Genomic DNA, 27,966 nt, shown 5'->3' with positions numbered 1-27,966 from the left:
TCTTCTCACAGACACACAGGGTTTTCAGGCATATTCCTGAGATTTGGGTCACCGGGAATATGCCTGAATAAAACAGATTCTTTCAAAATGAAGAATGTTTCGTTTTCTGTGCTTGTAGTTCAGCAGTGTCTCCTCTCTCCTATGGTACAAGCCCACAATAGCTACAAGTTGAATGCTTTTTTTTCTACTTTTTTTTGAAGCTGCAGCTGCAGGCTCCACAATAGAAATCAATGAAAAGGCAGAAGACATACAAAGACTGTTGCAACTCTCATAGAGCGGAAAGAGTGAATGAATGGGTGAAGACATCTGACATAAACTGTTTTTTTTCCAATAAAGCTAAGAAACGAGGGAAAGAATGGAGACATTTAGAGGACAAAGCTTGGGGAAAAGAGAAATCTAAAACTCTGTGAGTGAGAGGAGAAATGAAGGCTTACCAGAAATCATCGACCACGGACTCGTCAGAGAACACATTCTCAATGCGCCTCAACAGAGAGCGAGAGTGCGTGAGTCACGTCTCAGCTCTGCGTCTCCATCCCTGCTCTGTACAGGACTCTGGCAGATGTTTCATCAGCAGCCTGTCACTGAGCCAGAGCGAGGAGGGAAACCCAAAACTCTTCTCAGGTTTTATTAACTCTTCAACTTAAAATCATTATTAGTAAGAGGTTGGTGTATTAAAATAAATTTGCTGCTGCATCATTTGAAAAAAATGTAAAGGTCCCTTGTAAAAAATTCAATTTCAATGTCTTTTTTAAATCATAAAGCAGGTATAAGTGTTACATAAATACTGGAAAAGTATCAAATGCTCAATCCACAGGGAAATGCACACGTATTCAGAAACAGTGCCTTTCAATGAGCCATCAGGACTTCCTGGAAGTTGTGATGTCGCAAATATACTAAATAAACAGTTTCAAAAATTATAATATATAACATGAAACATTCTTAATGGGTCTCTTTGCAATTCCTGTTGGAATGTTTCTTAATGTTGTAGCCAACAAAGAAATTGGGCCATGTCCAATTTCAAAACCCTTTGCATTGTTGTATGGTTTCTGGACTGAAAAACATATCACATATTGTTGCTTTGCATTGGACTTCCGAGTTTACATATTACACTCTCTAGGTTATCTTCTGCATCTGCATCTACGTTCCAGGATGCTGCTACCGTAATGTCAACACAAGCACATGGTGAGATAATGCTTCACATGGTTATGTTTAGACATCAACAGCACATGGCATCCATCAACAGGACATCAACAAAGACACATGCCGACAAGAACACCAGATTCCTGCACGAAAGCCCTGGATTTGCTGGAAACATCCACGACCCCTTCTGCCACGCTATAAGCACCCTTGCGCTCTTTATTTTGCATTGCTATCTGCAGTATTTCATCCTGACACCGCTCTGTATCATGTGGACATGACAGGTTTTGTCCGGTCGTGTTATGAAAGCCTCCTGTCTGTGCATCAGGCTGCCACGGCAGGTACCGTACAGCCGTCTAGAAACCAACACTATAGCAATGAAATGGCCTGTGAAGTTAGTAAGTGCCGGTTCAGTGCCATTACAGTAATCCCTGGCTGCATTGATACTGCACAGACTCCAAGAGTGCAGATGCTGGAAATCTGGAAACGCCGACCAATCAGAGCAGACCGGGCTTTTTCAGGAGGCGGGCTTAACGGGACAGGCACTAAAATGGGACATTTCAGGCAGAGGATGAATACAGGTATATTCGGGCAAACAGTACAACTAAAAATGAAGTGTTTTTGAAAAATAACACATGTAAAAATATTCTTGGAGAAACCCGAAATACAAGTATGAACTAGAAAGTAAGCCTAATATGTGACCTTTAAAACATTACAGTATTTCAATGTTAACGCAAGTCTGAACCCAAACACTAAATTCTTGCCACAGTCAACTGCTTCTTGGGCATGGAACTACAAGAAGTATGTCAGTAAACCATTTCACTCTCCGTCTTTTATTCAACCAAATTCAACACTAATAGCATCCATCATTATATCACAGGGCTGAAAAAGCTACCAAATCCCCTCGCGTCCTCCCCATCCATTTCAGATTGCTTCATAATGTTGTTACACAAGGGTGTGGCTCAGCACTGCAGGTCTCGGCTAGAAATCCTTAACAGAATTAGGATAGACTGATAATCTACAGAGCTTTTATACACAGACTTAGCTTCTTTTACATCTGTTTCTTTACTGTGGTCTGGTGGTCACTCATCTGCCCAAACACCTCGCAGCATGGACAGCTGCACACACTGCCTGTGGCACAAAACACACTCTGCAAGCCCACATGCAGGCTGACACACCGAATACAAACTGAGTAGAAGATAGAAGACAGGAAAAGGAAACTGCTGTTGCAGGCCTGCGGTTTTGAGCTGAGGTGCTTTGTTAATATAAAAAGGGCCTGAACTTCAAATAGCGAGCTACGAGTGACTGGATTTCAATTCAAGCTGAGATCAACCTGGCATCAACAAAGCGCCACACCCGACATCAGCACACTGAAACTCCAACTGATTAACTATTAGCAGCTTCTGGAGCAATACAGTAACTTTCAGTCTGAATCAAAGGAGTAAAAGTAGTCCTGCATACACACACATCATGAGGAGAAAAAGACGATTCTCTATTCTAGGCTAAATGAATGAAACATTTCTATGTGGTGCATTGAACTCTGCTTCTTATATTTCCTTCCCTCTCTCAGTCTGACATGAACTCTAAAGGCGTCGCTAGAGCAGTACATAATGTATGATGATATTAGAGTTAAGTGGGTGGAAGGCAACGATGTGCTACATCAGCTGCCAAGCCTCACTTGGGAAGCTTAATAACCAGGAAATGAGCTCATCATATCGGACTGTACCAAAAAAAAAAAAAAGTTGTAATTTCCCCTCTCTGACAGCTCTGTGCTGCAGCATGTCCACCAAAACATGCACAGTATTCACAACAGCTGTGTGCTAGATTTAAGGATTTATTTAAAAATCTTTATTTTTTTTGGGTTTTAAAACCTCCATGTGGCTTTTTTTTCATTTGCCAACAAAGAAGAAAAACAAACTTGTAGTCCTTTGTGACACATGAACTCCCTCTTCTGATAATGCAGAGGCACTGCAGCTGAAGTTTCTGTAACTCATATTAGACAATGATACAAAATAAATTAAATCTATATTTCAATATCAAAGAAACTTTAATCAGTAGATTGGCAGTATATATGACACCACGTAGATGACTCACGTTTCTAACGTTTGCGTTTTTAAAGTGAAGATCTTTTGTATAAAACAAACAAAACAACAATAAACTGTAGGAAAGGTACATAAATGTAATGCTTGAAAATATATACATGCATGACATAAAATTCCAAGTTAAGGCCATAGACACATTTGCCATCTAGATCAAAAGTCCATGAGTATATTCAGCTTTAAATGTGCTGGTTTCGCAGACAGAATATGTGATGACTGAAAAAATACGGTCATCCAATGTCCAATGTCCACCTGTTGCTACTTGGACCAGAGATAATGGCTCAATCCCAATACCACCCCCCCAACCTCTACAGAGCGTCCATATGGGTTTGAAATAGTATAAACAGGAAAGGGACAGCATTTTTCTGCAACATATCAAACTACTTTGACAATGCCAAAACATGTTACATATGATACAGTTGTAGCTTTGGGACTTTTTTCTTTCTTTTTTTTTTTAACCTTGTTAACATCCAAGGTGCTTCAGGCGTCAGTCCCTCATTTGAACGTCTTCCAGCCTTAAGAGTGAATGAGAGGTAATTGTCAAATAGTCAGTTCAGTCAGTTTTGTAAAAACAGCATCATTAAGCAAAATGATGAATAAGCTAGGTGTGAAATATAACCCCTGATTGCATCCCTTTGATTTCATGTGCTTTTTAAAGGACCATCTTAAATCCTTAAACTCAAATTAACATGCTGGGCTGAAAATCCATGTGCCACTTCCCCCCGTTTATCATTTTTTCTTTAAAAGCAAAAACGAAACTTTTAATCTTCCCCTAGTTGACCCCATGTCACAATTCTAGGGCCGCACAATGTGCAAAAAATAATACTGGTTATTAATTTGCAAGATAATGGGATTGTGAAAAGCTTTTAGTAGTAACTTTAATTTTGGCTTAAAGAAATATATAAAAAGGATGATGATGATTTTTGCTGGGGTCTGCAGCAACAACAAAGCTATGGTATGACTCATTTCACCTTTAACCAAAATTGCAGCTCCTACAATTTGGATATCGCACTTGACCATACTGCAATTCTCATAATATTTTGATTAACTGCACAGCCCAAGCATAAAAGGTTCAAAATGTCTGCGGGAGAGCCTTGTGCACTTGACAATATGACAGTGAGGCCTCGAGCACTCTGCGGTCAAAATCTGTGAATGTGGACATTGGGATTGGGCCTTTCTCTCTCTTCATAAAATAAATTATTTCCCTAAAAACACTTCCAGGAGTCCAGACTGTGGGACTCCTTTAGCTATTGTGCGTTTTATGCGGTATAAAGAAAAACATATAAAGATCCAGTCACTGGGCTGCAGTTTCAGACATCATTACGAAGACAGCAAACTGACTACAAAGCATGATTCAGTATGACAGGACATTACTACAGAGCTACAAATATGTTTCTGCTATCATTAAGTTGGCTTCTTGTTATCTGCCCTGAGCCCTGCTCCACTTTGTCGGGCAATTCAAGTCACTTTCTCTTAAAACAAGTCAGACAGAGTTTGTAGACCGCCATCAGGATGGATGAACTCTTTGCTCCTTGACATACTTTAGCATCATTAAAGAAACATGTGCATGGCTCTGGAGGACGGCTCCCCTAGTTAAAGCCAACCACAGTCAGTGCTGAGTGCTTTATCATATTGATCATTACTCATATAAATGCAAAACATCACACACTCTACTAACTGGTACCAACGTTTAAAGGCAATGTGATACTTGTGCAGCTAAAGAAGCTGTTTGAAACTTTATACTGGAGGTGCAGCTCACGGAAGAGAAAACAAATCAATACCACACCTGAAACCTCACACTGTTTATGTGTGTTTATTACTGTTTATGTTCCTGTTTTCTGATGTGTTTCAGAAACAATCTGATTGTCTCAAAAAACACAGATTACTATAAGGTGGATTTCCTTCATGGTGTATGAATTTCAATGCCTCATTGTGGATTTATATGTTTCTGGTAGTTTTTGGAACAAGAATGTGCTGAGTCTAAGGGACATTACGGTATTTGAGTGTTTGGCGATAAGAAAAAGTTGGATATGTTTTGAGAGTTGTGTGAGTGCCATGTCCTCAAGAGGTAACATATTCTTAAAATACTACAAACATAGAAAATAAAAAACAGCCAGCACCATGTTTGCACTTCTGTAGTCGTCATCATGGCACCTGTACTCACTTAGTATCCAGACAATCGACCTTGATCCTGGTTCAACATTAAATACATGCAAAAAAAAAAAAAAATACTGAATTCTTTTAAAACCAACACGGAACAGAGAAATGGCTGCGCATTAGTGATCTGTGAGTCTTGTTCATACAGAGGAAAGGTCCGGTCCTGCCTCAGCTGTGTTTCTTCTTCAAGTAAGAGCTCTTATGAGAAAACCTTTGTTACGTGTTTCCTCTACAGAGTCCTGGTCCAGCTGACGTCGACTCCTTCAAATGAGATTTGACCAAGGCTGTGGTCGAATAGTCAAAAAAAAGTTCTTTACTAAACACTTTTCCTTGCCTCAATGGAAAACATTATGAGGTCAAGGAAAGATGTGAAAGAGGACTTAGGAAAAGACAACTGTGGCCCTGAGAGAATCCCATTGCACTTCCACTTTGGCTCTTTCATTATGTGACAACGTGAGTCTGCCGCGGTGATACTACGATATGTTGAAAATGTACTGCTAAATGTGCATCTTCATTGTATTGGTTTTAGACATCAAATGCTTTTATGATTCTTCTGTTTTATTTTGCTGCCTTTGCAAAGCACTTCGGGTTTTAAAAAAGTGCTCTATAAACAAAGTTGATGATGATGATGATTATTATTATTAGAATCTTGATTAGATCGTGATATTTTACCCCTGTGCGCTCATACCAGGTCTTCATGCACGTTATATAAACGTGGACAACCCAGTGAAAAACAGTACTTCAATACCAAGGATGGAACTGAAGTAAAAATGTTTGTCCTATTGAGAGTAGTTGCTAAAACCTGTTCACTCATCTTTATCGACATGAATCCCAATTATCATGATTATATAAAAATTATATATATATATACATATATGTATACATGGTAGGCATAATTACTGTTTTTGTGAACCTCCGGATGTTGCATGTGTTTATATGTTGCTGCCACAAGGAATTGTGAAACATCATCAGATGGTCCATTGTAGACCACGCTAAAGCAGATAAGAAGGGAAGCATCGAAGCACCTTTCCTTAGCATTCGGAGAATTGACAAACTCTTATTATGGCTGCTGCTTAGATATTTGCGGGTCATTTCACTCATTTAGGAATCGTACTAGGCCTAAAAATGACTATTCGACCACAGTCCCAGATACCGGGAACCCGGGCGTCAGGAGTGTGCAGTGCATCCCTGTGGCCAGCAGGGGGATAGTGAGGCTTCTGAGGTCACTAAGGTCAACTTCAGTTCACTAGCAGGACATCCTCATATGTTGTCGTTCTGGAGAAAATCAAAGACAGATGTAACAATCTTTTACATTGATGACGTCACATAATAGTAATTTTTTCTCATTTTAGAGTCATGTAATGACAATTTAACTTATCTGAATTTAGAAAAGGATCGAAAATGTGTTGGATAAATGCAATCATTTTTAAAATCTGATCCTCGCTTTGATCAAGAGACTGACATGCTACACTGGTCCCTGTGTAAAACCAGGCCATGGAGATTGCACTTATATAATTTGCATCTTAACCACTAGGCCCGCTGACAACGTACTGTTATTTGAAGGTTAATGTTTACCTGATTGTCTATAGTTTGAGAAAGGCTTGGTCTGGTGAAACACTTTCAGAAGTCCCCCAAACTTGGAAATGCATGAATGCGTTTTGTTACCTAATATATAAAATATAGCTCACATCATGTCTTTTTCTTTAGTTACTTTGCTGCTGTCTGTTATTAATTAATCATCATGTTGTTTAGTTGTCCTCTCCTCCTCACCTGTCACAGCAGCAGAAGAAGGAGCAGGGCGAGGTCTCCAGACCCCTGAACTTGCCAGAGTTCGGTGTGTCCGTACACTCTGCTATGAAAGCGTGCAGGTCTGTGATGTGGATGGGTTCTTGAGTTTGGTGCTGTGAAATGTAGACAGTATTGTTATTTTTTATTCTAATATCTGTGCAGTTGTTAAAAATCAGAAATGATACCTCAGTCTAAGTCACTTCCTACCTTGATGGTCTCGTAGGCTCCTGTGATGAGGGCGATAAACAGCGACAGCACCATGTAGATGAAGAGGGAGATGAAGGTGTACAGATAAACTTGGCTGAACAGCCACACCAGAGTGCTGCTCTCCTGCATCTCAGAGAACGTCACAAACATGTCGTCCCCGTTAATGAGGGAGAACAGGCACTCTGACACCATGGACAGGGAACGGAACTGAGGGAAAGAAAACAGAGAGCTCAGTCAAACTTCTGTTCTTTAGACGGTGAGCAAAGTCCTCAGTTACAGTAACTTAAGCTCTACAGGTGACGTTCTGAACGCAGTTAAACTTGAATTACTTCAGCAATACTGTGCATAATACACCAACTCAGGACTTCTATTGCGGAAAGAAAGGAAAAACCACGATGAGTAGGTCCATTTCTCTTTGGTTCACCTCTAAAGTTTCGCTGAGTCACTTTCTGTGGGTGGAGACGTGTCCACACAAACAGTTTCATATGAGAACAGTGCTTCACCTCAGTTATTGAGAATGGGGACAGTCTTTTCTAATGAAATCTGGCTTTGTGATTTAGGCCAACAGGACCGTTGCGCTTTAATATATTTCAGAACAGAACAGTAAGAACTGTGAAACCGTCACCAAACCGTGCTATAAAGAACTTTGTTTTTTAAAGGCTCTTTAATTAAGAGAATGTAGATTTTAAAATGGTAGGATCATGTATGAAATAAAAAAAGTAAAACACGCAAAATGCCCAGTATAAAGTGGATACTGATGAAGAATATTGTATTGTATAATTTTATTGTTTTTCAATTAAAGGGACAGATCCCTCTACTTAACCAAAAAATACACCCAAACAATCCAGATTGACCAATATCACTAGAGGTAAGAGGGAAAATGTGTATTTTTGATTTAGGGATGAACTGTCCCTTTAAAGGGAAGAATTTAGGTAGCAGTTGTAAAGAGAAAAAATGGATTTAAGTTTAAAAAATGTATAAAATTCTAAAAATAAAACATTGTATCATCATAATGGCATGCTGGCTTTTCCATGTTAGAGAGGCTGAGTTTTGTAAAAATGATCAGCTGTAGCATCAGTCTGTACTGAAAATCCTCATGCAATGTTGTTTTGTTGTTTTTTTTACTGTATTGTTTTGTTTAGATTAATGGAACTTAATATACATGTCATTATACTAAACATGCATGTGTACCTTTACTACAGTAAATGATCACATCCCTGTCAACAAGAGTTTCAGTTGTGTTCACCTTGACGTGGTATGGTCCCAGGACGATCCATCCACAGAAGCAGTAGCCAAGATAGATGACGGCCACGCAGCAGCAGAACCGAATCACATTGGGGAACGCTGCTCGCAGTGTCACAATCAGGATCTACGAGAGACAGATCGAATTACCATGTGTGAGACTCGATTAACAGGATTTATCACATTACATCAAAGAGGAGCATTTTCTCAACTTGATAACATTATCAGCTGATGCACATCAGTGTGTCAGTGACTTACATTGTACTTCTGGAAGAACGTGAGGTAGCGAATTACTCCGACCCACACCAAGAGTGTGGAGGTTCCCAACAGGATGCCGCACAAGTCATATGAAGACATATTCTGTCAGGAGATAAGGAAACATACTGAACACACTGACATGTTCTTAATGCTTTCTGAATTCTGTGCAAATTAACCACAAGAAAAAAAAACTACATTATTGCAGATGTTGTCACTTAAGGGAGTGGCAGTAATCAGGACACACCTTAGACTCTATGCCAATTTTGATAATGGTGCCAGTAATGGTGAGGACGTCACTGATGATGAGCAGGATATACCATCCATTAATAAACTCCAGCCGGTCACCCCAGCAAACTTTACGATCCAGAGTGTCCTTAAAGAACCGCACAAACTCCTGGAAAACACAAAGAGAAAGTAAGAGAGGAATTAGCTTAAAGAATGAGGCTCAAGTGCAGTGAAAGGTCTACTGACTGGCTATTCATGAGGGATCAACCGATATTGGGTTTTCAGGGCCAATACCGATTAGGGATGTCAACATCTACACGTGTAAACGGGTACACGGATAACAAATCATAACCGTTCAGAAAAATCAATAACCGTTTACACGTCATTTTTTCCTCTCCTCCTCCTCGTTCATTTCTCACCAATAGTATTTTTAGGGGTGATAATGTTGCCTGAAAGCTTAAGATAATAACATTAACTAACTATACACTTAAATGTTCCCACTAATGCAGTTATCCGCATACATAATAGATGCACAGGTGGCAATGTTACGTTGATATTAAAAAAAAAACGCAGCCACAGCCAGTGTCGCGTCACTTCAAGTTGACTCGGGGCCGCATGGACAACAAGCAACAAGCGATGAACAAGCGGATATATTGTACAAAAGTAGCAATAGAGCAATAGTTAAAACAATGATTAAAAAAGAAGGTTAAACCTTTTCCAGCTTTCACTTGTACGTTTTCTTGTCTGTCAAAATTGAGGATTTTATTTTCAACTCATTTTACTTTCTGTCATAAGTAGGTCTAAGCCTTAAATGGTGAGATGGATTGCCTACTTTTTAAGTTCTGTTCGCTGAATAAACGTTTTTGTGCGATAACTAACTACTGGAATGGCTTTGATTTAATGAGATTAGGAGGTATTTGAATGGAGACAGAACCATCTAGTGGTCATATAGCGCAACTGCGATAGAAAAAGATCATAAATCGTGTAACCGGGTACACGTCGGTTAGAAGTCCCGTTTGCACGTGTAGAAAAAATTGTAAACGTTGACACCCCTAATACCGATACCGATTAATAGTAGTTAACGGAGCCGATATGCATTTACAAGAAAAATGAAAATATTTCTGTCAATATTTGGAATTTGGACTCTGATAAACTCCAACACAAAGCTTTGTTTAAATGCCTTTAGCAAATGTTCAATCAAAACTAAAAAATTCCAACATCATCTGCAGCAAGTTCCAGCAACCATTTTTTTCATATAGTCAAGTGAAAGTTTAAATAACAAATGAATACATAAAAATATCTCCCTGAGGTTTTACAAAGTAAAAGTTCCTCCCATGCTGAAACTTTCTTTGCACTTTTTAATTAATTATTTTATCGGCAATCATAAAAAATAAAACGCTGACACAGATAGTCGTAAAAATGCCAAATATTGGCCCCAATAATCAGCCAGGTTGAAAATCTGTTGATCTCTAATATTCATATTTAGTAAATAAAAACACAAAATTATGATACTGTCAGTCTGCTCATGTTTTCCCTTGATTTTCTAATTCAAAGCTGGTTAAAAAAAACACACTTTAACAAAAAAATGCTTTAATTCAAAGATGATTCTGTTTTCTTTTAGTTGTGACAGACTTTTCGTACCTGCTGCAGCATGATGCCTCGCAGTATGGAGCGTCCACACAGCAGCAGTGACAGCACGCACACCAGAGCCACGGCGACATCAAACGCGACACGTGTGTAGTTCTCAGCTGGGGGTTCAAAAGGACAGAAGCAGAGCTGTTTCAGATAGATGTAGTAGTGGTGCAACACTACTGTAAAGTACTGCTGGTGCTGTATAAATAACTTCAAGAAATGAAACTTCCGTATGGTTACTGAAAGCAACATCTAATATAGATTTCCTCATATTATTTGGCACTTTTGCTGGCTTGCTACTGGCACATTTTCATCTCTCACTCGTATACTGCTGCAGCACTGTGATCAGAAATGCTGTGAGTTTTATGTTACTTGCTCCCCACTGAGTCTCATCCATCGTCTTACCCTGTCCAGACACACTCGGGTCTTTACACTCCTTTATTGATGCCTGGTTCTCTAACCGGATCTTCACCTTGCCACTATGAGCCTTGTTGTCCAGGACTATCTGAAAGAGAGAGGCAACCAGCAGACAATAAACAATGATGTTTGTGTAATGAAATTTAGACACAGAGGTTCATTGTTTCTATCAAACAGGGACGCAGCCAACACTGAGAACACAGCAGTTGTGTCCTCTGTGATATTTAATGAAATCTGAGGGGTTTAATGACATGAAGAGGAGCTTTACTAAACGCAGAAGCTTTTACATTTTTTTTAAAGATATTTTCAAGCCTGACTGTTTTTATTTAATAATTACAATTACCACCTTGAGGCTGTATGCCTCCACTAACCAATCAAGTTACAGTTACAGTATAAATACACATTATCCCGTATCATATGTAGCCGTGACAGCACATAACGCTTCAACTATGGATGTTGCTGCAAAGAAGCTATAAGCTCTAAACGTGGATGCTTCACATACATCTTACGCTCGACAGCACAGAAGATCTATACAGTCAGCAGAGTGTTAAGGTGGACACCAAAAATTAGTGTCACTTACTCAATATCTGACCAAATATGTCCCCTTCTGTTCCTTAGTTATGACATTAAATAACTGCTAGAAAATTAGGATGTCACACTTAAGTTAACTTTTGATCTTTTCATCATTGCGCCTTATTTGACATTTGTGTTGTCACAGTTAGCGTATGAATTTCTGAGTTAAACTTGTTTCGTGAGGTCATGGTGACTTTGACCACCAAAATCTAATCTGTTCATTCTTGAGTCAAAGATGACAATTGTGCCAAATTATTTTAAGAAATCCTTTAATGCATTCTTGAGAAATCACGTTCAAGGGAATGGGACAGACGCACTCAGAGTGACCTTGTCCTTCGACCACCACAATCTAATCGATTTAATCTGCAGTTCAAGTGGGCGTTAGTGCCAAATTTGAGGAATTCCCCTCAAGGCGTTCTTGAGATATCGCTTTCATGAGACTGGGACTGACAGATGAAAACATCATGTCTCCAGCCATGTCTGTTGCTGGTGCGAAGGCATGACAAATTTAAATTAAACTGATTTAGTATTTTCCATCAGAATTACAGAGAAAAACCATTTAGATCATTATGAAGGGAGATAATATGGACAGAAAATATAACTGAGCAGTTTAATGTCTGCTGGGGGATTCAACATAATGGAAGTGGGGTCAGTTTCAAAGAGATAGACTTGATGTATCTGTTGCATCTTAAGTAAATAAAGCAATAAAGTCTGGGGAAAGGAAACTGTCATGAAACATTGCCTAAAGAAAACCTGGTGACGCAAAACAAGTATGAGGTCTTCAGCATTGCTGTGAAGTGAACCCTCAAATGTATGTCTCTGTCTTCAAGATTTTTACTCACCGTTATGTAAAAAGTGTAGCAGTCTGGGATCTCATTGTTGATGATGGTCTGTATATTGATCGCCTTCAACTGGAACTCTATTGTGACGTTAATGAGCCTTGAAGAAAGAAATCACAGATGGTAAATCTATGGAAGCCCCGAGATGCAAGTGAGAAAAAAACAAAAACACTCTTTTCTACATCTACATTGTTGTGTATTTTAAGAACGGGTGGATGAGTATTAAAACAACAAAAACTTTATATTGGTTAGTATTTCTGTAAATGAACTTGTACACAGTAAAGAAAGTGAAAAAAAACACTTTGAAAAATGGTGGTGCCAAAAAAACCCATTGTTTTCATCTAGTAAAACATTTTTCATCACCTATTTCACAATGAAAAAAGAACGAAAAATTCTGAAAGAGTAACCTGTCGAAACCCTTTTTCACCGGTTTTTAAGTCTTAACACAGGGGAGAAAACTATTTAGATCAGACTTAGATCAGAATTCTCACTTGCCTCTCAGGGCTTCTGTACAATTGCGAGGAAAACAGTTTCATGTTTGCAGAATGGCTACATTTGACCAGAAATGCATGAAACAGGACGAGATACCTTGCATACCTCTGTGTGTTTGTGTTTTTGTACCAAAATCTGTATGTGTGCGTGTCTTGTATACATTTTTTGAGTGTGCGTGTGCAGAAGAGATAACCGGCCTGTTGAACGTCATCATCAGATACTACAGAGATAAATCTCTCCAATGGAGGCCAATCAAGGAGAACGCCGGAGCCATGTGAAAAATGAAGCCTTACTTGTGGAACTTGAGTGTGAAGTTCTTGTAGGTGCTCGTCAGCGGAGCTGGTGGGACTGACAGAGGGTTCACACCTACGCAGTCTGAAATGAGTGGAGATCAGACAGAGAATGGACAGAGTCATATGCTGAAGAGAGAGAGGGAGAGTAATACATATCAAATTCTGTCATTTTGCTGTTCCTTTCTGTAGAGCGGAACAACCTCGCAAAGACAATTATGAAATCTTGGCAAATTTCTTGAAGCAGGAGATCACAAAGAAGTGTTTGACAAACATGTGATATGAGGAAAAGAAAGATTTGAACATGAGGTTGTTTCCATTGCTCTTACTTCCTCATAATTTGGTCAATCAAACTAAAAAGACACACAAACACACACACGCACGCACGCATGCACGCACGCACACACACACACACACACACACACACACACACACACACACACACACACACACTAATATGAGGAAGTAAGAAATTAAGATGCAACAACTTCTATGCTCTCTGAAGGTAAATTGACAGCATATGACTCCTTTGATAGTGAAAACTACTCTAAGCCAAAATATCAGCCATTATTACATGGCTTTGCTGAGTACTTGATTCTGATTAGTCAATTAGATCGCTCTATGGTCTGTTATTTCTGAAGGGCAGAATGCAATGGACACATATATGATCATAGACTTTAAGTGGAATTAAAAAAAACCTGTTCAGATTGCATTTTGTGTCCATTTATTGATTTCTTTAGTAAGCAGCTGTGCAATAAGCAGGTAACTGAACAGCGAGTGGGTAATTATTGCCTAATAAACCCCTTGATTTTGCAATAATGACCCATTTGCTGTACATTATCGCTTGATTAAATTTCCAAAATCAATACGTAACAATTACATGGACCTCTGCAAATGTACAGTCTATGGAAGCGCATTGCACTCACCAAAGAAAAAAAAGTTGCTTTTATGACATATTTATTATGATCTCCATATCTCCTAATTGTGACTCATGATCGCATTATCATGAGATCAGGTGTTACAACACATATCTGATTCTGAGAGATGACTCAGTGGCAAAGTGCTGTACTGCCACTGTAAAACGTTTTAATTGCACTGCATTGCATGCTTTATTATCACTGACCCCACATGCCTTTCTGTAAGAAATAAACAAAATATTCAATCATGTAGCCCGATCAACATCTTCTAAAATAGGAAAAAATCAATAACCTTACAAGATCTGAACCTCATCATCATGAGATAGTGAGTCACAATAATGAGATAAGGTTGAGAAAATATATATTCTTTGGTGAATTCAATGAGCTTCCATACAGATCATTGTCTATGATAGATACATTTTGTTTTGCAGAAAATTAGGGCTTACGCGAAGTCAAAATAAGATTGGGGCAGCTCTGTTATAACCTAAAATGTACATTACATTATGTTTTTACCTCATAATAACAACAGCAGCAGAATGCAACATAAAGCCAATATAAGACTCTGAGATCGTGTATTTCCTGGAGTTACATTCATTTTTAATCATTCATAAAAAGCCTTTGTGGCATTTGTTTGAGTACACACACTGGGAGCTGAGAGCCAGAGTGCATCATCAAATATTTGTCCTAGATTTCTCTTTGAAGCGTTAAAAGAAGTTGCTTGCGTTGCTACCTCAGGCAACAACTGTCTCCCTGGAAAAATCTGCAGATAATATTCAGCTTGACCTTTGACTATTTAAAACCGAATCGTGTGCAAACTATGCATGGAGTAATCTTTTGTGGACTGCTTCTGTAGCACAATTTCCACTTTTTCATGTTTGTTTTAGTGTAAAAGGGAAGCCTGCATTTTTCAGTTATCGGCTGTTATCGGCTGCTTTAATTACACCATTAAATGTTAACTGTTGTTTCAAAGGCCAAGTCACAGAGAGAGTGCGAGCCCTGTCAGTAGTGTTCACGTACCGGTGATGATGTGAGGGTCAATGCTGAAGGTGTCATTGGCTGGGTCGATTCTTCCCTTCTTATAGTACTGTTGGCAGAGGGAAAGCGCACTGTCGTTCACGCCAACACCGTAGACATACGCATAGCGTCCCACTGTGGTCTCTGGTAAAGCCAGATACTGTGGAGAGGAAAAGATTCAGTTGAGCAGGAGGTCAATCACTAAAGGAGTATTGGTATCTAAAAATGTTTGAGGGGCCATGACGAGCTCTGTAACACAACCAAGCAGCCAACTCACATTTTGATTTTGAATTGGGATTCTATTGTGTTTTTATTACAGCTTTATGAAAGGATCCACAGCTTCATCTAGGAATGGCAGTGTGGCTTGGTCTACCACTTTGGCTTATACTGAAAGATTTTTATATATTTATTTATTTTACTTATGTATATAATATTTTACCTTTTTTTTTACCAGGAGATTAAGAATCTCTTTTTCAAGGGAGAGATGGGCAAGACAAGCAGCAGCATAAATAAAACACAGTTACATACAGAGAACACAACCAGACACAAAATAAAGGAAGTAAAAATCAAGCAGAAGGAACTAACATTTCAAAAGAAAAATTTAACAGTTTTGTCAAAGAGTAAATTAAAAACAAAACAAAAAAAATCTAAACAAGTATTGGATAAACTGGCACAAAATTTAGGCATTCATTATCCCCAGTTTATGTATCCTAATGTATCTTGGGTGAACTGTGGACTTCTCTCCAGGTACCATAAAAAGTCAAAGTAGCATTTGACTTTTTTGTGGTTCAAATATCTGTAAAAAAAGATAAGCAAATATATCCATGTCCACCACAGCACGAACTGCAACAACTCTGTAGACATTTACTTCATGCCACCATCAGGTAAAGATTTTCATATTTTTTTGATATATTTCAATACTCAACACTACTATGCTGTTTTTGACCAAATACCAGTAAAACATGACGATGACTTTCCCATCAGCTTCAGCTGTGTGTTGTGTTAGCACCAACGAGCAATTTGTAGCATGCGCTCTAAGACGGTGAACATTGTAAACATAACACCTGCTAAACATCTACATGTTAGCATCCCACTCAACCGCAACTACAAAGTTCATTCAGACGTAACTTACTATGCCTGAAAAGAGGCTTTTATTGTGGCTTTTTGAGAAATTTTTCATCAAAGGTTCATTGTGTAGGATTTAGGGGCATCTATTGGCAGCAATGGTATATGATATTCATAACTCTGTTTTCATTAGTTTATTAATTTTGTTAAGGACAAGCAGGTTATATCTACATAAAAAAGCAGATCCTCATCCCCAGAGTCCACGAATTTGCTCTGAAGTAGCCCAAAAACAAACAAACCAATCAATGACTTTAGATAGGACAATTTGCATTTTCCCACACTTGATGAGGCCGACTTCAGTTATTCCATGTTTTAATACTGGAACAACGGCTAAAAGTCAAATTTGGGCCTTTGAGTTTGAATATGCTAACACACATTTTTATAAAATGATTATAAAACTCTCCGTGGTGCAAGGTTTCACAGCAGTTGTTTAAAGAAATGTTGCACATGATTTACTTTTTCATAAAATCTTTATCAAGCACAAAAGAGAATTCAAAACCCTAATTTTTAAATGAAAATTCACAAAAATATATTTTCTCTGTTGTCGTGACACTGGTTTCTTAATGAGGGAGGTAGAAACATTGTACATTGTACTTGTGCGCACTTTACAAAGTTTTATTTACTTCTGTTTGGCCACTGCAAACAGCTATGTTTACAACTGTATCTGTTGTATTACTTTCTTCAGTGAGAGGTCTTAAGTTCTGCATGCAAGGGTTTTTAATTATAAAATGAGACATAGTAATAAAACAATAAAGTATTGTTTATAAATGTTTACGTTTTTTTTAATTCACTGGATCAATATAAGTTGTTCTGCTCTGACAGAAAATTGACTTTGCACTACAGTTACATTATAATAATAACCAAATAACCTAACAATATTTTAAAAATGAGTTAGAAATTGGAGCACAATTTTAACAATTGTTTTTAAAAATATTTTTAAGTAGCTTTTCTGTGTTCCTCGGGGCTCACCTGCTCCACAGCGTAGAAGATGTGCTCGTAGACATCACTCTGCGTGTAAACAGCAAAGGAGTCATCTGTGGACTCATCATAGTCTTTGAGGAAGAGGTGCTTGAAGGTCATAGTGTTCTCCTCCTTGAAGGTCACCACCACCTGGTTACTGAGGCCAAACAGCACCAACTGCAGCAAAGAGAGACAGGAGAGTGAGACATGTCATGAGGAGGAGGAGGAGTGGGGACAAAGAAAAACCCAGAGGCTGTACGTTTCCAGGTACACATCTAAGACTTCAGGCTGGCTCTTCTATTGCATAATCAGAATACTCTCTCTGCGTGTTTTTGCACATCATAAATCACTGAAAGCCTCCACCCAGGAAACAGAGATAAACAGAGTTGACATCTATGTCTGTGAAAGCATGGATGCTTCACACACATCTTACCTGACAGCACAGAAGACCTATACAACCAGCACAGTTTCAAGATGGACACTCAAGGCTAGTGTCACCAATTCAGTATCTGACCAAATGTCTCCCCTTCTGTTCCTGCGTAAAAAATGTTTTTGCATAACATTTTGATGTTGCTGTAAAGAAAATTACCTTTGACCTTTTGAATATAAATTGTCATCACTTCATCCTCTAAGACATGCCTGTAAAATTCTGTCATTATTAGTGCACAAATTCTTGAGTTGTAGCCAAACATATGTTTTGTGAGGTCAGTAACCTTGACCTTTGAACTCCAACAACCAAATTCCAATCGTTTCATTCTTGAGTCCAAGTGAATGTTTCTGCCAAATTTGAGCAAATTCCCTTGAGAGAAAATTCCTCTCTTGAGATCATGAGAATGAGACAAACACAAAGCCACAGTGACCTTGACCTTTAACCACCAAAATCTAATCAGTTCATCTCCAAGTGAATGTTTGTGTACAAAGTTTGAAGAATTTCCCTCAAGATGCTCTTAAGATATTGTGTTCACAAGAGTGAGACAGAAAAGGTCACAGTGACCTTTACCTTTGACCTAGGTAAATGGTGAAATACCTCTTTTTTACTACCTTTAATTTTTTCAAAATATTTTAAGTGATCACTAAGATTCGTACATTTTTATCGATGCCGGTGTCATTTTTTCCTGTAACCCATTTCAATATATCCACTTTTTTCCCCCCACTTTATAATAATCATCTAGTCTCCTTTCTGTAGTGGAAATAACATCCTTTTATGCATATTCTTGTCATGATTGCCCTCAAGCAGATGGAGACATAAAATACAACGCATTTCAACATATGTAATATCCATCCATTGCGCAAGTTTTAGAAAAATACTTTAACTAAGGGTTGACCTTTTGTACATGTTCATGCTGATTTGTGATATCAGCAGAAATTAGCATATTGCTTGATATTTTGTTTTAAGGTCAATATCTGCCGATACTGGCAGCTTTATATTTTGTTTAACTGGCAAGATGATGATGAAAATTCGTGCTGGAGAAAAAGGCTCTATGCATGTGGGACAATTTGACAATAAATGGATGCACTGAAAATTGGGAAAAAAATGATCAAACTGAACCTAGACGGAGGGACAACAAATATTTCTCAGGAAACAGCACTCACATGTCTGAGTCTCTGTGAAAGAGTTAAAACCTAGAAATATCAAATAATATCAGACCGTTAGTTCAAGTTCACACTATCTGAGTCAGAACATCAACCTTATATGTTCACTTAAAACCAAAAGTTAAAACCAATGTAGGTGAGAAAAGACTGAGAGCAGATTGATAAACAGTATACACACAAAGACGTACTTAGGAAAAAAAGAGCAATGCGGGATTTCATCTGACGAACCTGAGCAGTGACAATAATGATCTTCAGCAGCTGCAGGATCAGCTTGTACGGCTTGCGGCCTTTGGCATGATATTTATCACAAGGGCTCATGAAGAAGTATTTCAACTTCCTGCGAATGGCCTCTTCTTCTAGATCAGCCCCGACCCAGTGACCTGCCGTTGCCGTGGGAAACCGATGGTTGCTATGGTTGTTGCCATGACAGTTACTCTGATGATCATGCTCCCCGCTGCTGTCTGTGGATCCGTAGCGAGTCACTGAGCTGGGCAGGCCTTCTTGCTCTAAAAGATAAAAGTAACATTTAGTTTTCTCAGAACTTAATCTCAACCAACATAACAAAAAACACTTTGATCTTTGATCAGGACTGAAACACAACTGAAGCACAAGCTGACAGATCAGTGAAAACACTAGTTTGACACATATTTACTGGTATTGGTGTTTAGTGTATGTTGATAAGCAACCAGTACAGAAATGCCAAATGTAAGTTTGAGATAATTTAGAAACTTCATGCTACTACATGTCTCAGTCTGATTCTCTAAAACCACAACGTGCATTATTTTATAAAAATGATCAACCGGACGATTCTTCTGAATGAGCTTTATTGTCTTCACTCATCATCCTGACTGACATTGCCTCAATTGTTTCACTTCATCAGAGGTGGTATTTATTAGGTGTGTCAGATTTGTGTGACTAAAGCTACACCTCTTAGTTTTTTTTTCCAGAAGGAATTGTTTAGCCGAGGTGGTTAGCCACCCTGATAGTGATGCATCACATAATCAGTTTAGTTAGTGGATGATGGCCTCAACAACTGAAACTCAAAACGAAATGTTAGCACGCTCACACGCTAACTGACGGATGTCCCAACCTGATACTAATCGAGCTGATAGTGACTCAAATAGCTTGATGGGGCATCACTGAGCCGATCTATTTAATTAAATTCTATGTTTATTATTACTTTACATTCATTTTCAGCTGCTATATTATTTCATTTTAATTGGTATTTTAAATTCCCGTTTGCCCCAAACTTTTACATGGAATCTGGATTCCCATTCATGTTGACTATTTAGTATTGATCACATCTGTTTGCACTAGTTTTTAACTTAAATCATGATTAAATGTTTCAACTGTGTCCTCATTTCACACAGTTGTAGTGTTTTATACTCACATTATTAATTCCTGTTTAATTTCTGACCCTTTGTTGCTGCAATAACTAGGTTTGTCCTCAAATCATAATTCCTGTTTATTCTGATGATTTTTTGTTATTGCCAACTTGTTTGTGCATGATTTATCACTGCGATAAGAAAACAGAATTCAGTACATTTAAGCCTATGTTTATTTATATCTATGTTTTTATTTTTTCAAGTCAGAAAAGCAATGTTTAAGTCAAGTCTGACGTAGCCTTACACATTAAGGAATGATCCCAGTCACTTCCACACACTGAAGCATACAGCTTATTAATATAACACTGGCATCGCATCAGTACTCGGTATTGGCAGATACCCAAAGCCCAGGTATCAGTATCCAGACTGAAATAGGCAGATTGGTGCATCCTTACACTAAACTGTGAGTATATTAGCATGCTGCTGCGAGCATTTAATGCAAACCACTGCTGTGCTTAAATAAAATCTCACAGAGTTGCTAGCGTGGCTTTAGTCTTGTTTATTTCCTGTTCGTGAAGCTGCCTAAAGTGTGCCTCAGTGTATGAGGCTTGAATAACACTGACACGCAAAGAACATCAAGCCAAAGACAGACTAAATATCCATGGCAATGAAACGTTTACACAAAACTAGGAGGCGTGCACCAGAACAAAAGTCCCTATTTGTACATATACTGGTTAAGAGGGAAAGCACCAATCGTACGTATTGATCTCGTATTCCAAGTACTTGAGCCAAAGTCTCGTCATTTCATGAAAAACCAACTGTCAGCACCACACATGTGGCTAAAGCTTGAACAGACTTTCTCCTCAGTCTGACACCTTCTCTTTGTGTGTATGGATTTACTCCTCTCTCTCTCCCCTCTGGCGTTTTCAACATGTGCTTAATGAGGCTACACATGTGACGTAACTCTAAAGGAATAATGGAAACAAAAGTTGCCTAAAGTTGTCTGTAATAAGTACAGGGCACACAAATAGAACATATTAGATTTTTACACACTTGTATTTACAGTCTTAATGACTTCTGTAAAAACTGCTGCACTTATTCTCTTATTAAAACTGGAGCGGAAGCATAATTTCTTCTTCCTTTCATGCCCTTTAAAACAGAAAAGAAACTGATGTGAAGGTGCAACTACAAGTCTTACCATAAGTGTAGAAATCTATTTTTCCAAAGAGTCTGTAGTGCGTCTGCTAGTTACTGCAGACGTCTGTGTGCTAGACGACTACTAGAGAAGTCAACGGATTCCTGGCATGTTTATGTACAACGAGAGCTAAGACACATATCAAGAGGTCTGGCCTAACTGGGTTTGACTCGTATACAGAAATTTAGGAGTGTATGTATGAAGTTACATGTAATAACTCCACTGCATTTTTGTGATTTCACCAATAATGTTCTGTGCGTGCAATGACAAGGGCTTTGACGTAATATTAACAACCTTTGACACACTACTTTCTTCTTCCTGAGAAACAAAATAAAGGCAAATAAAATATTCTATTGTCAAAGTATCCTTAATCCAGTGAATAACAGTATCTGGTGGCATTGGTGGTGAAACTGTTATCCGCTCCATTTTCTATCAAAATATCGGCTCATTTGCTTCGTACCAGAAATGCTCAGTATAATCTGATGGTGTAAATTTAACATTGTGATTAAGAAAGTGTTGAATTTCATCCCTAAACTTATTGAAAATATCATATTTCTGTAAACTTTTGTCAGGTAATACATTCACAACATGAAACATTTTTTTTTATCTCAACCATCTGCACCAACCAGCAAAAAGAGACAAATAAACAACATCAGGAAAACTAGGTGGGTGGTTAGAAAATTTCTGCAGTGCTGCAAAGGTGCAACTATTTTATTTATTTTCTCAGGAACAACCATTGTGCATAACTAACAACTGATTTAACCTCAAATTAAAAGTAGGCCAAATATTTTTTTTCCCTCTTACCGTTAGTGATATTTATCAGTCTAGACTGTTTTGGTGTGAGTTGCTGAGTGTTGGAGATATCAGCAGTGGAGATGTCTGCCTTTTCTCAAACATAATGGAACCAGACAGCATTTGGTTTGTGGTGCTCAAAACACCAAATAAAATAAAATAAAATAAATAATTAAATAAATAATAACAATAACTTTGAACAGCAATGTCTCTTTCCAGAAATCATGGCCTCCTGCATGCTTACGCTTTTAATGTACGCAGTAACTTTGGCAGATCTGGTTGCAGCCATGTAGCTTTAAAACAGAATAACCTGAAAACTGACTGATTTTTAAAATCTTGAAATTCTTTATTGGCCATCTGGCCTCATTGCTGTGTTTTTTTTTATATTAGTTGTGTGTTTGTGTGACAATAGAAAGTTTCTTGTTCTTAGGTCTCTTGAAAAAGAGCCAATGAGTCACTAGCTGATTAAATAAAGCAAAACCTAAACAGTGTAAAAAAAAAATCGTATATCACTGAACAGAGGAGAACATTTATGGCCGGACACTAAGCTGGTTGACGTGTCATGTCTTTGTAGGAACCGACCACATCACAAGCAAGCAACAGATCTGAAAGTGGGCTAATCGTGCTTAATACTTATCACATGCTGTTAGCTTTCTGGACCTGGCTGCTTTAAAGAAAAAAAAAAAAGACAGAAGAATGGGGACACTCAAGTTTGTTCAGTCAGTCTGCATCCAGGAAGTGACTTGCTGGGTCGTCATAGTCAACGTGTGCACGGTCAGATAAACTGCTGAGTTCAGATAAATTCAGACGCAGCAGACACAATAAGTCAGCAGAGTGAACCACCAGCTTAGCAGAGCTCTCCTAATGGGAGCGAGAAGTGAAACAGGACACATAAACTGCTGGTGCTCAATATTAGTCAGCATTAGTTTGGAAACAAGATGAAAGTTCAGCAATACAAGACAACGTTCAGGACTGGCGTAATTCCAAAAACTTGTCACGCATTATTCTGTGGCACTGTGATCAAAAAAAAAAAAAACAAAGTCCATCTAAGTGATTTATGTTTTCTGATACTTATAGGTGCAATCTGCATTTTGTTGTTGGAAAAATGGGCTGGATTTTGCTCAAAGCATTTATCAAGCTAACTTAGTATTTCTGCATCACGAAGTACGTAAGGCCGTTTAATGGATTTTGTGCAGCTCCCTCTGGAGCCACAAAAGGTTATACACAACTTTTTTATTTATTTATTTTTTTAACATATCTCGTGCCCTCCTACACCTGTAAACTGATTTTATGTGTGAAACTGGTGGAGTCCCCCTTAGTTTATTTGTGTGGCAAAACTACAGTAGGGGCCTTTAATAAGGCATAACAGTAACTGTCCATCTCAACGTTTTAAAGGTCTTTAAAGAATTAGGAGGCAACTGATTTTTTTTAGCTGGTCACACCTTTATATGCTTTAAGTCTTTACCTTAATTATTGCTCAGTGGCTGTAAGTTAGGTAGGGCTACAACTAATGATTATTTTCAATGTCGATTAATCTATCGATCATTTTTCAAATGAATTAGTTGTTTGGTTTATCATGTTTGGTCAGAAATTGGTGAAAAATGTCGATCGGTGTTTCCCAAAGCTCAAGGTGGCGTCCTCAAAATGTCTTGATTTGTCCACTATCCATTCAGTTTACTTTTGTGGAGGAGTAAAGAAACCAGATAATATTCACTTCTATGAAGCTGTAATCTGAGATTTTTTTTGCACAGTTTTTACTAAAAAAAACATTCAAACCGATTAATTTAATAGTTGATAACTATTCAACAATGAATCGTTGCAGCTCTAAAGCTAAGTCTGACTGAAATGTTTACAGTGCATGACTGACCTTAGTGAGACTTTTTGAAACCACACGTGGTTTCCTGCTGTAAACCAGACCCACATTTAAAGGGATCATTTCCTATATCATCCAACACCTGTCATTAACCTGTGAGAACTTCTAGCTGTTAACATGATATCGACAGCATCCAGATGAGCACTGGGCTTCAACAAAAATTAAGTCGTAAGGCGTGACGGCATTTTAATAAGTTCTGCTACAACCTGCCCTGGCTCTGACAGGGGTTGCGTGCCTCAGTGAAGGAATCCAACCACCTCACATTTCAGGCAGACAATAGGCACAAGTTCACACATATCTTTGATTGGAGGAGTGTGTCGATCGTCACGGCAGATAGCAATCGGACAAACAAAAGTGGGTGCAGGTCATTGACCGTGCCACCAGATTTGACTTAAGATGAGTAAATCTGAGAAAATATCTGACTCTTCCGGTTCACGGTCGCCTGTGGAGTGTTGGCAGAGACACTGAAGTAGCTACAAGTCTGTCAATCTAAATCCTTACTGTCACTGAGAATCTGTCAACAACTTGGTATCTGCACTGAGATCGAGTCTGGCAGTCCGCAGTGACAGGCCACCCACAGGGTGAGAGTCCCAAACTTCCACTAATACCTGAGATAAAGGAAACACCTTAAATTAAAAAGGTGGCACACTGATAACCATGCTCTGGGTTATTTGTAGGCAGGACATGATACTTTTAGGGAACTCAAATGCATCCCTCTTTCAGCAGTGTCTGAGATTTGTTATCAGAGGAAGAAGAAAAGGCCTGATAATGTGGCTTTAAATGGACTGTTTACCCAAATTACCCCTAATGACAGTACTCAGTGGAGATAATTTTGCTTTTATGTGCCTGCACTGCTGAGATTTTGAGATATGCACCTCTGAGCAAGTTTGTTGCCACCACAGTACCATGGAAGTAAGCAAGGACAAAAAGCATATTTAAAAAAAAAACAAAACTCAACTACAAATAGTCCCAATAACTCCAGAAAAGGGCAGCACAAACGTAAGTGTTTTGTGGCATAAAGTTTGTAATTCTTGTTAAAAAGTTGTTCAGAAAGAATCGTAAAAACAGACATCTCAAGAACTCTGCATAAGCATGGCTAGATACTACCAGGAGTTGTCAGAAAACAATTTACGATTTGGGTGAACTGACTCTTTAACTTGAAGCTTTCTGAACACATACAGTGTGTGATGCTAAAGAAAGAAGGCCTTTATTTGGGTCTCATGGTACCTTAAAGCAGACCTGGAGAATACAAACTTAAAAAGTCATGGTCTACGTACTAGCTTTTATTTAAGAGCTTTCAATAGCATCTTATATTGTTAAAAAATCTGGAGAATGCTTCACGAGGTAAGCTCTTTCTCGTCAAACTACTGATTTCAAGGTCAAGAATGAACCTTAACACTCAGTTCAAAAACCCTTCATAGGACAAAGAAACACTATAATCTGTGGAGCCAAACGTCACCCAACTGACATCAACAGTCTTTGAAAAAACACTGCAGACTCAACCAAGCGTGAGGGGAGCTTATGAAACAGGGCTGGAGCTATTATTATGCATGAAGGAGTCAGGCTGTTAAAATGGAGTAGATTTGCTGAAAGGTGGGCTGAGGGTAGTGGCACAGCATCTGTGTCTTACCACACCCAACAGTCACTGCAACCTCTCAAACTGGGGCAAGACATATAACAACGCAGCCCTAAAACCATTGCTGATATTAAAGCGGATTATTCAATTTAAAGGTGCACTCTAGACCTGTCGTTTACAATACATGCGGGGGACGGTTTGATTAATATGTCAATTATTTTAAGAGGAAACAGCCATCAGTTTGTCTAAAAATGCCACAAAATAGTAATCTGTCAGTTATTTTAAGATTGTAATGCCATTGTTTAGTCTACAAAAATTACATAAAGTAGTAATCTGTCAGCTATTTTAAGATTTAACAGCCATCATGTCGTCTAAGAGTTGTCACAAAATAGATATCTGTCAATTATTCTCGGAATAATTGGCTATTATTTAGTCTAAAAATGTCACAAAATACTAATCTGCCAGTTATTTTAAGATTAAACTGCCATTATTTAGTCTACAAAAATTACATAAAATAGTAATCTGTAAATTATTTTTAGATGAAACAGCCATCCATTTGTTTAAAAAAATTACAAAATAGTTATGTGTCAATTATTCTCAGAATAAACTGTAATTATTTAGTCTAAAAATGTCACAAAACAGTTTTGTGTCAATTATTCTCAGAATAAACAACAATTACTTAGTCTAAAAATGTCACAAAATAGTGAGAACCTAGAAGAACCTAGGGTCTTGTGGTTGAATGTCTTGTTTTGTTTGACCAGACAATTTAAAATATAAGCATATTAAGTGAAAAACAATATTGACCACCGCACATTGAAGAACTTTACTTTGACTTTATTCAAAGGGAGCAATGCATACCAGTCAAGTCATGAAATGATTGCTGTTTGTTTGTGTTTTGTAAATATTGTGTTTTTTAAAATTATGCTCACTTTAGAAAATAAGATATTGATACGCTATTAAAAACTGAAAAAAGGATGTTAGTAATTAGTCATGTGACTCATACACCTGTGAATACTCATGCAATTTTATAAAGCCAGCCTAAAGAAGCTACAGGTGAAGCGTGTTGCTTGCTCTGAATAAAGTCAGGGTGAAGCTCTTTAGTGTGCGGTGGGCAGTTTTGTTTTCGCTTTAAATGTTCCTGCTGCACCTGACTATCTCACTGGCTGTGCACAGGGAGTTTTATTAATTGCAAACACATTAATTGAAAAATGTTATAGTGAACATTTGGCAAAAAACGAGTCACTGATTGTCAAAATAAGAATTTTCTGTCAACCAACTTATACATTAATCAACAAATCCCTAACCAGAAAAATACAAAACTCGTTTACTATTATTATCATTACTCGTTTTTCTTGTTTTTTAAGCACAAGGATTTTGAACAACTAAATACTTGATTTCACTCCTGGTTTCACTGCTGTGTGATAATCTAAAAGTAGGCCATGTCTGACAACATGTCTGTTGTTGTATTGTTGTTGTGTTACATCTCTGCCTAAATGTTGCTCTGTGTGTTGAGAAACGACGGAGAAGCAGAGAGGGAAAATCCCACTTGTCAACAAGGATTACAGTCATGGAAACATCCCAGCAAACCTGATGTTGACGGTTTGGAAAAAAACACACTTGGTGAAAATGACAACTGTACCTCAGCTGCCCAGAAGATGACAGAGCAGAAATACAATTACGGCTGAAGTGCTCTCATTGTTGGGAAACGTCTTGACAACAACAACAATATTTGAGACACCACAACGCAGCTCTAAAACAAGCCTAATTTCCGGACAGAAACAAACCCGTGTATTAGCAAACAAAATAACAACTTGCTTGTGAGAAGACAAATGAGTAAACTGACCAACGGCTGAGTTAAATTAAAAAGTTAAATGTCGGCACGTCACCTGAGCAGTCCTCGTGTCCCGTCGCAGCCATGTGGTTATCCGTTTAAAAAAACAATAAATAGGTCAACCATACAGCTAAGAGTCGGGTTATTCAGTAGCTAAATTTACTGTATTATCTGATAAGAGGTCTCACAGCACACAGCTGTACTGAAACAGCAGCCGGGCCGAGCTGCTCTGCCGCTGTTGTCTCCAGCTCTTTTCCTCTCGCTCAGGTCATGTGACGGACACCACGTGACTCTCAGCTCTGCTCGAGCTCATTTGCTCGAGGACCAAGAGGCACGGGATGGTGATCTGCTGCAGTTTTTGGCTGATCCTCGTGCGAGCAGGGGGTAGGGGGTCGGAAATTGGGCCTGA

The 27,966-nt window shown here is 38.4% G+C and overlaps 1 protein-coding gene across 1 annotated transcript; it reads right to left on the bottom strand.

Annotated features, from left to right (window-relative positions):
* Positions 1-3,161: 3,161 nt before the first annotated feature.
* Positions 3,162-27,835, bottom strand: LOC121942251 (mucolipin-1). Its single transcript, XM_042485397.2, has 14 exons — positions 27,613-27,835; positions 19,194-19,471; positions 17,382-17,549; positions 15,291-15,447; positions 13,360-13,441; positions 12,578-12,674; positions 11,151-11,250; positions 10,755-10,861; positions 9,133-9,282; positions 8,889-8,990; positions 8,635-8,757; positions 7,389-7,595; positions 7,164-7,294; positions 3,162-6,668 (listed from the first exon to the last, which is right to left on the bottom strand). The coding sequence occupies exons 1-14, from the start codon at positions 27,641-27,643 to the stop codon at positions 6,632-6,634; spliced, it is 1,770 nt and encodes a 589-aa protein (XP_042341331.2). The 5' UTR covers positions 27,644-27,835; the 3' UTR covers positions 3,162-6,631.
* Between the last annotated feature and the right edge of the window lie 131 nt (positions 27,836-27,966).

The sequence above is a fragment of the Plectropomus leopardus genome, chromosome 3 (assembly GCF_026936395.1).
Source record: "Plectropomus leopardus strain MGB_pleo_1.0 chromosome 3, ASM2693639v1, whole genome shotgun sequence".
NCBI classification, from domain to species: Eukaryota; Metazoa; Chordata; class Actinopteri; order Perciformes; family Serranidae; genus Plectropomus; species Plectropomus leopardus.
This window is presented reverse-complemented; position numbering and strand designations above follow the sequence as displayed.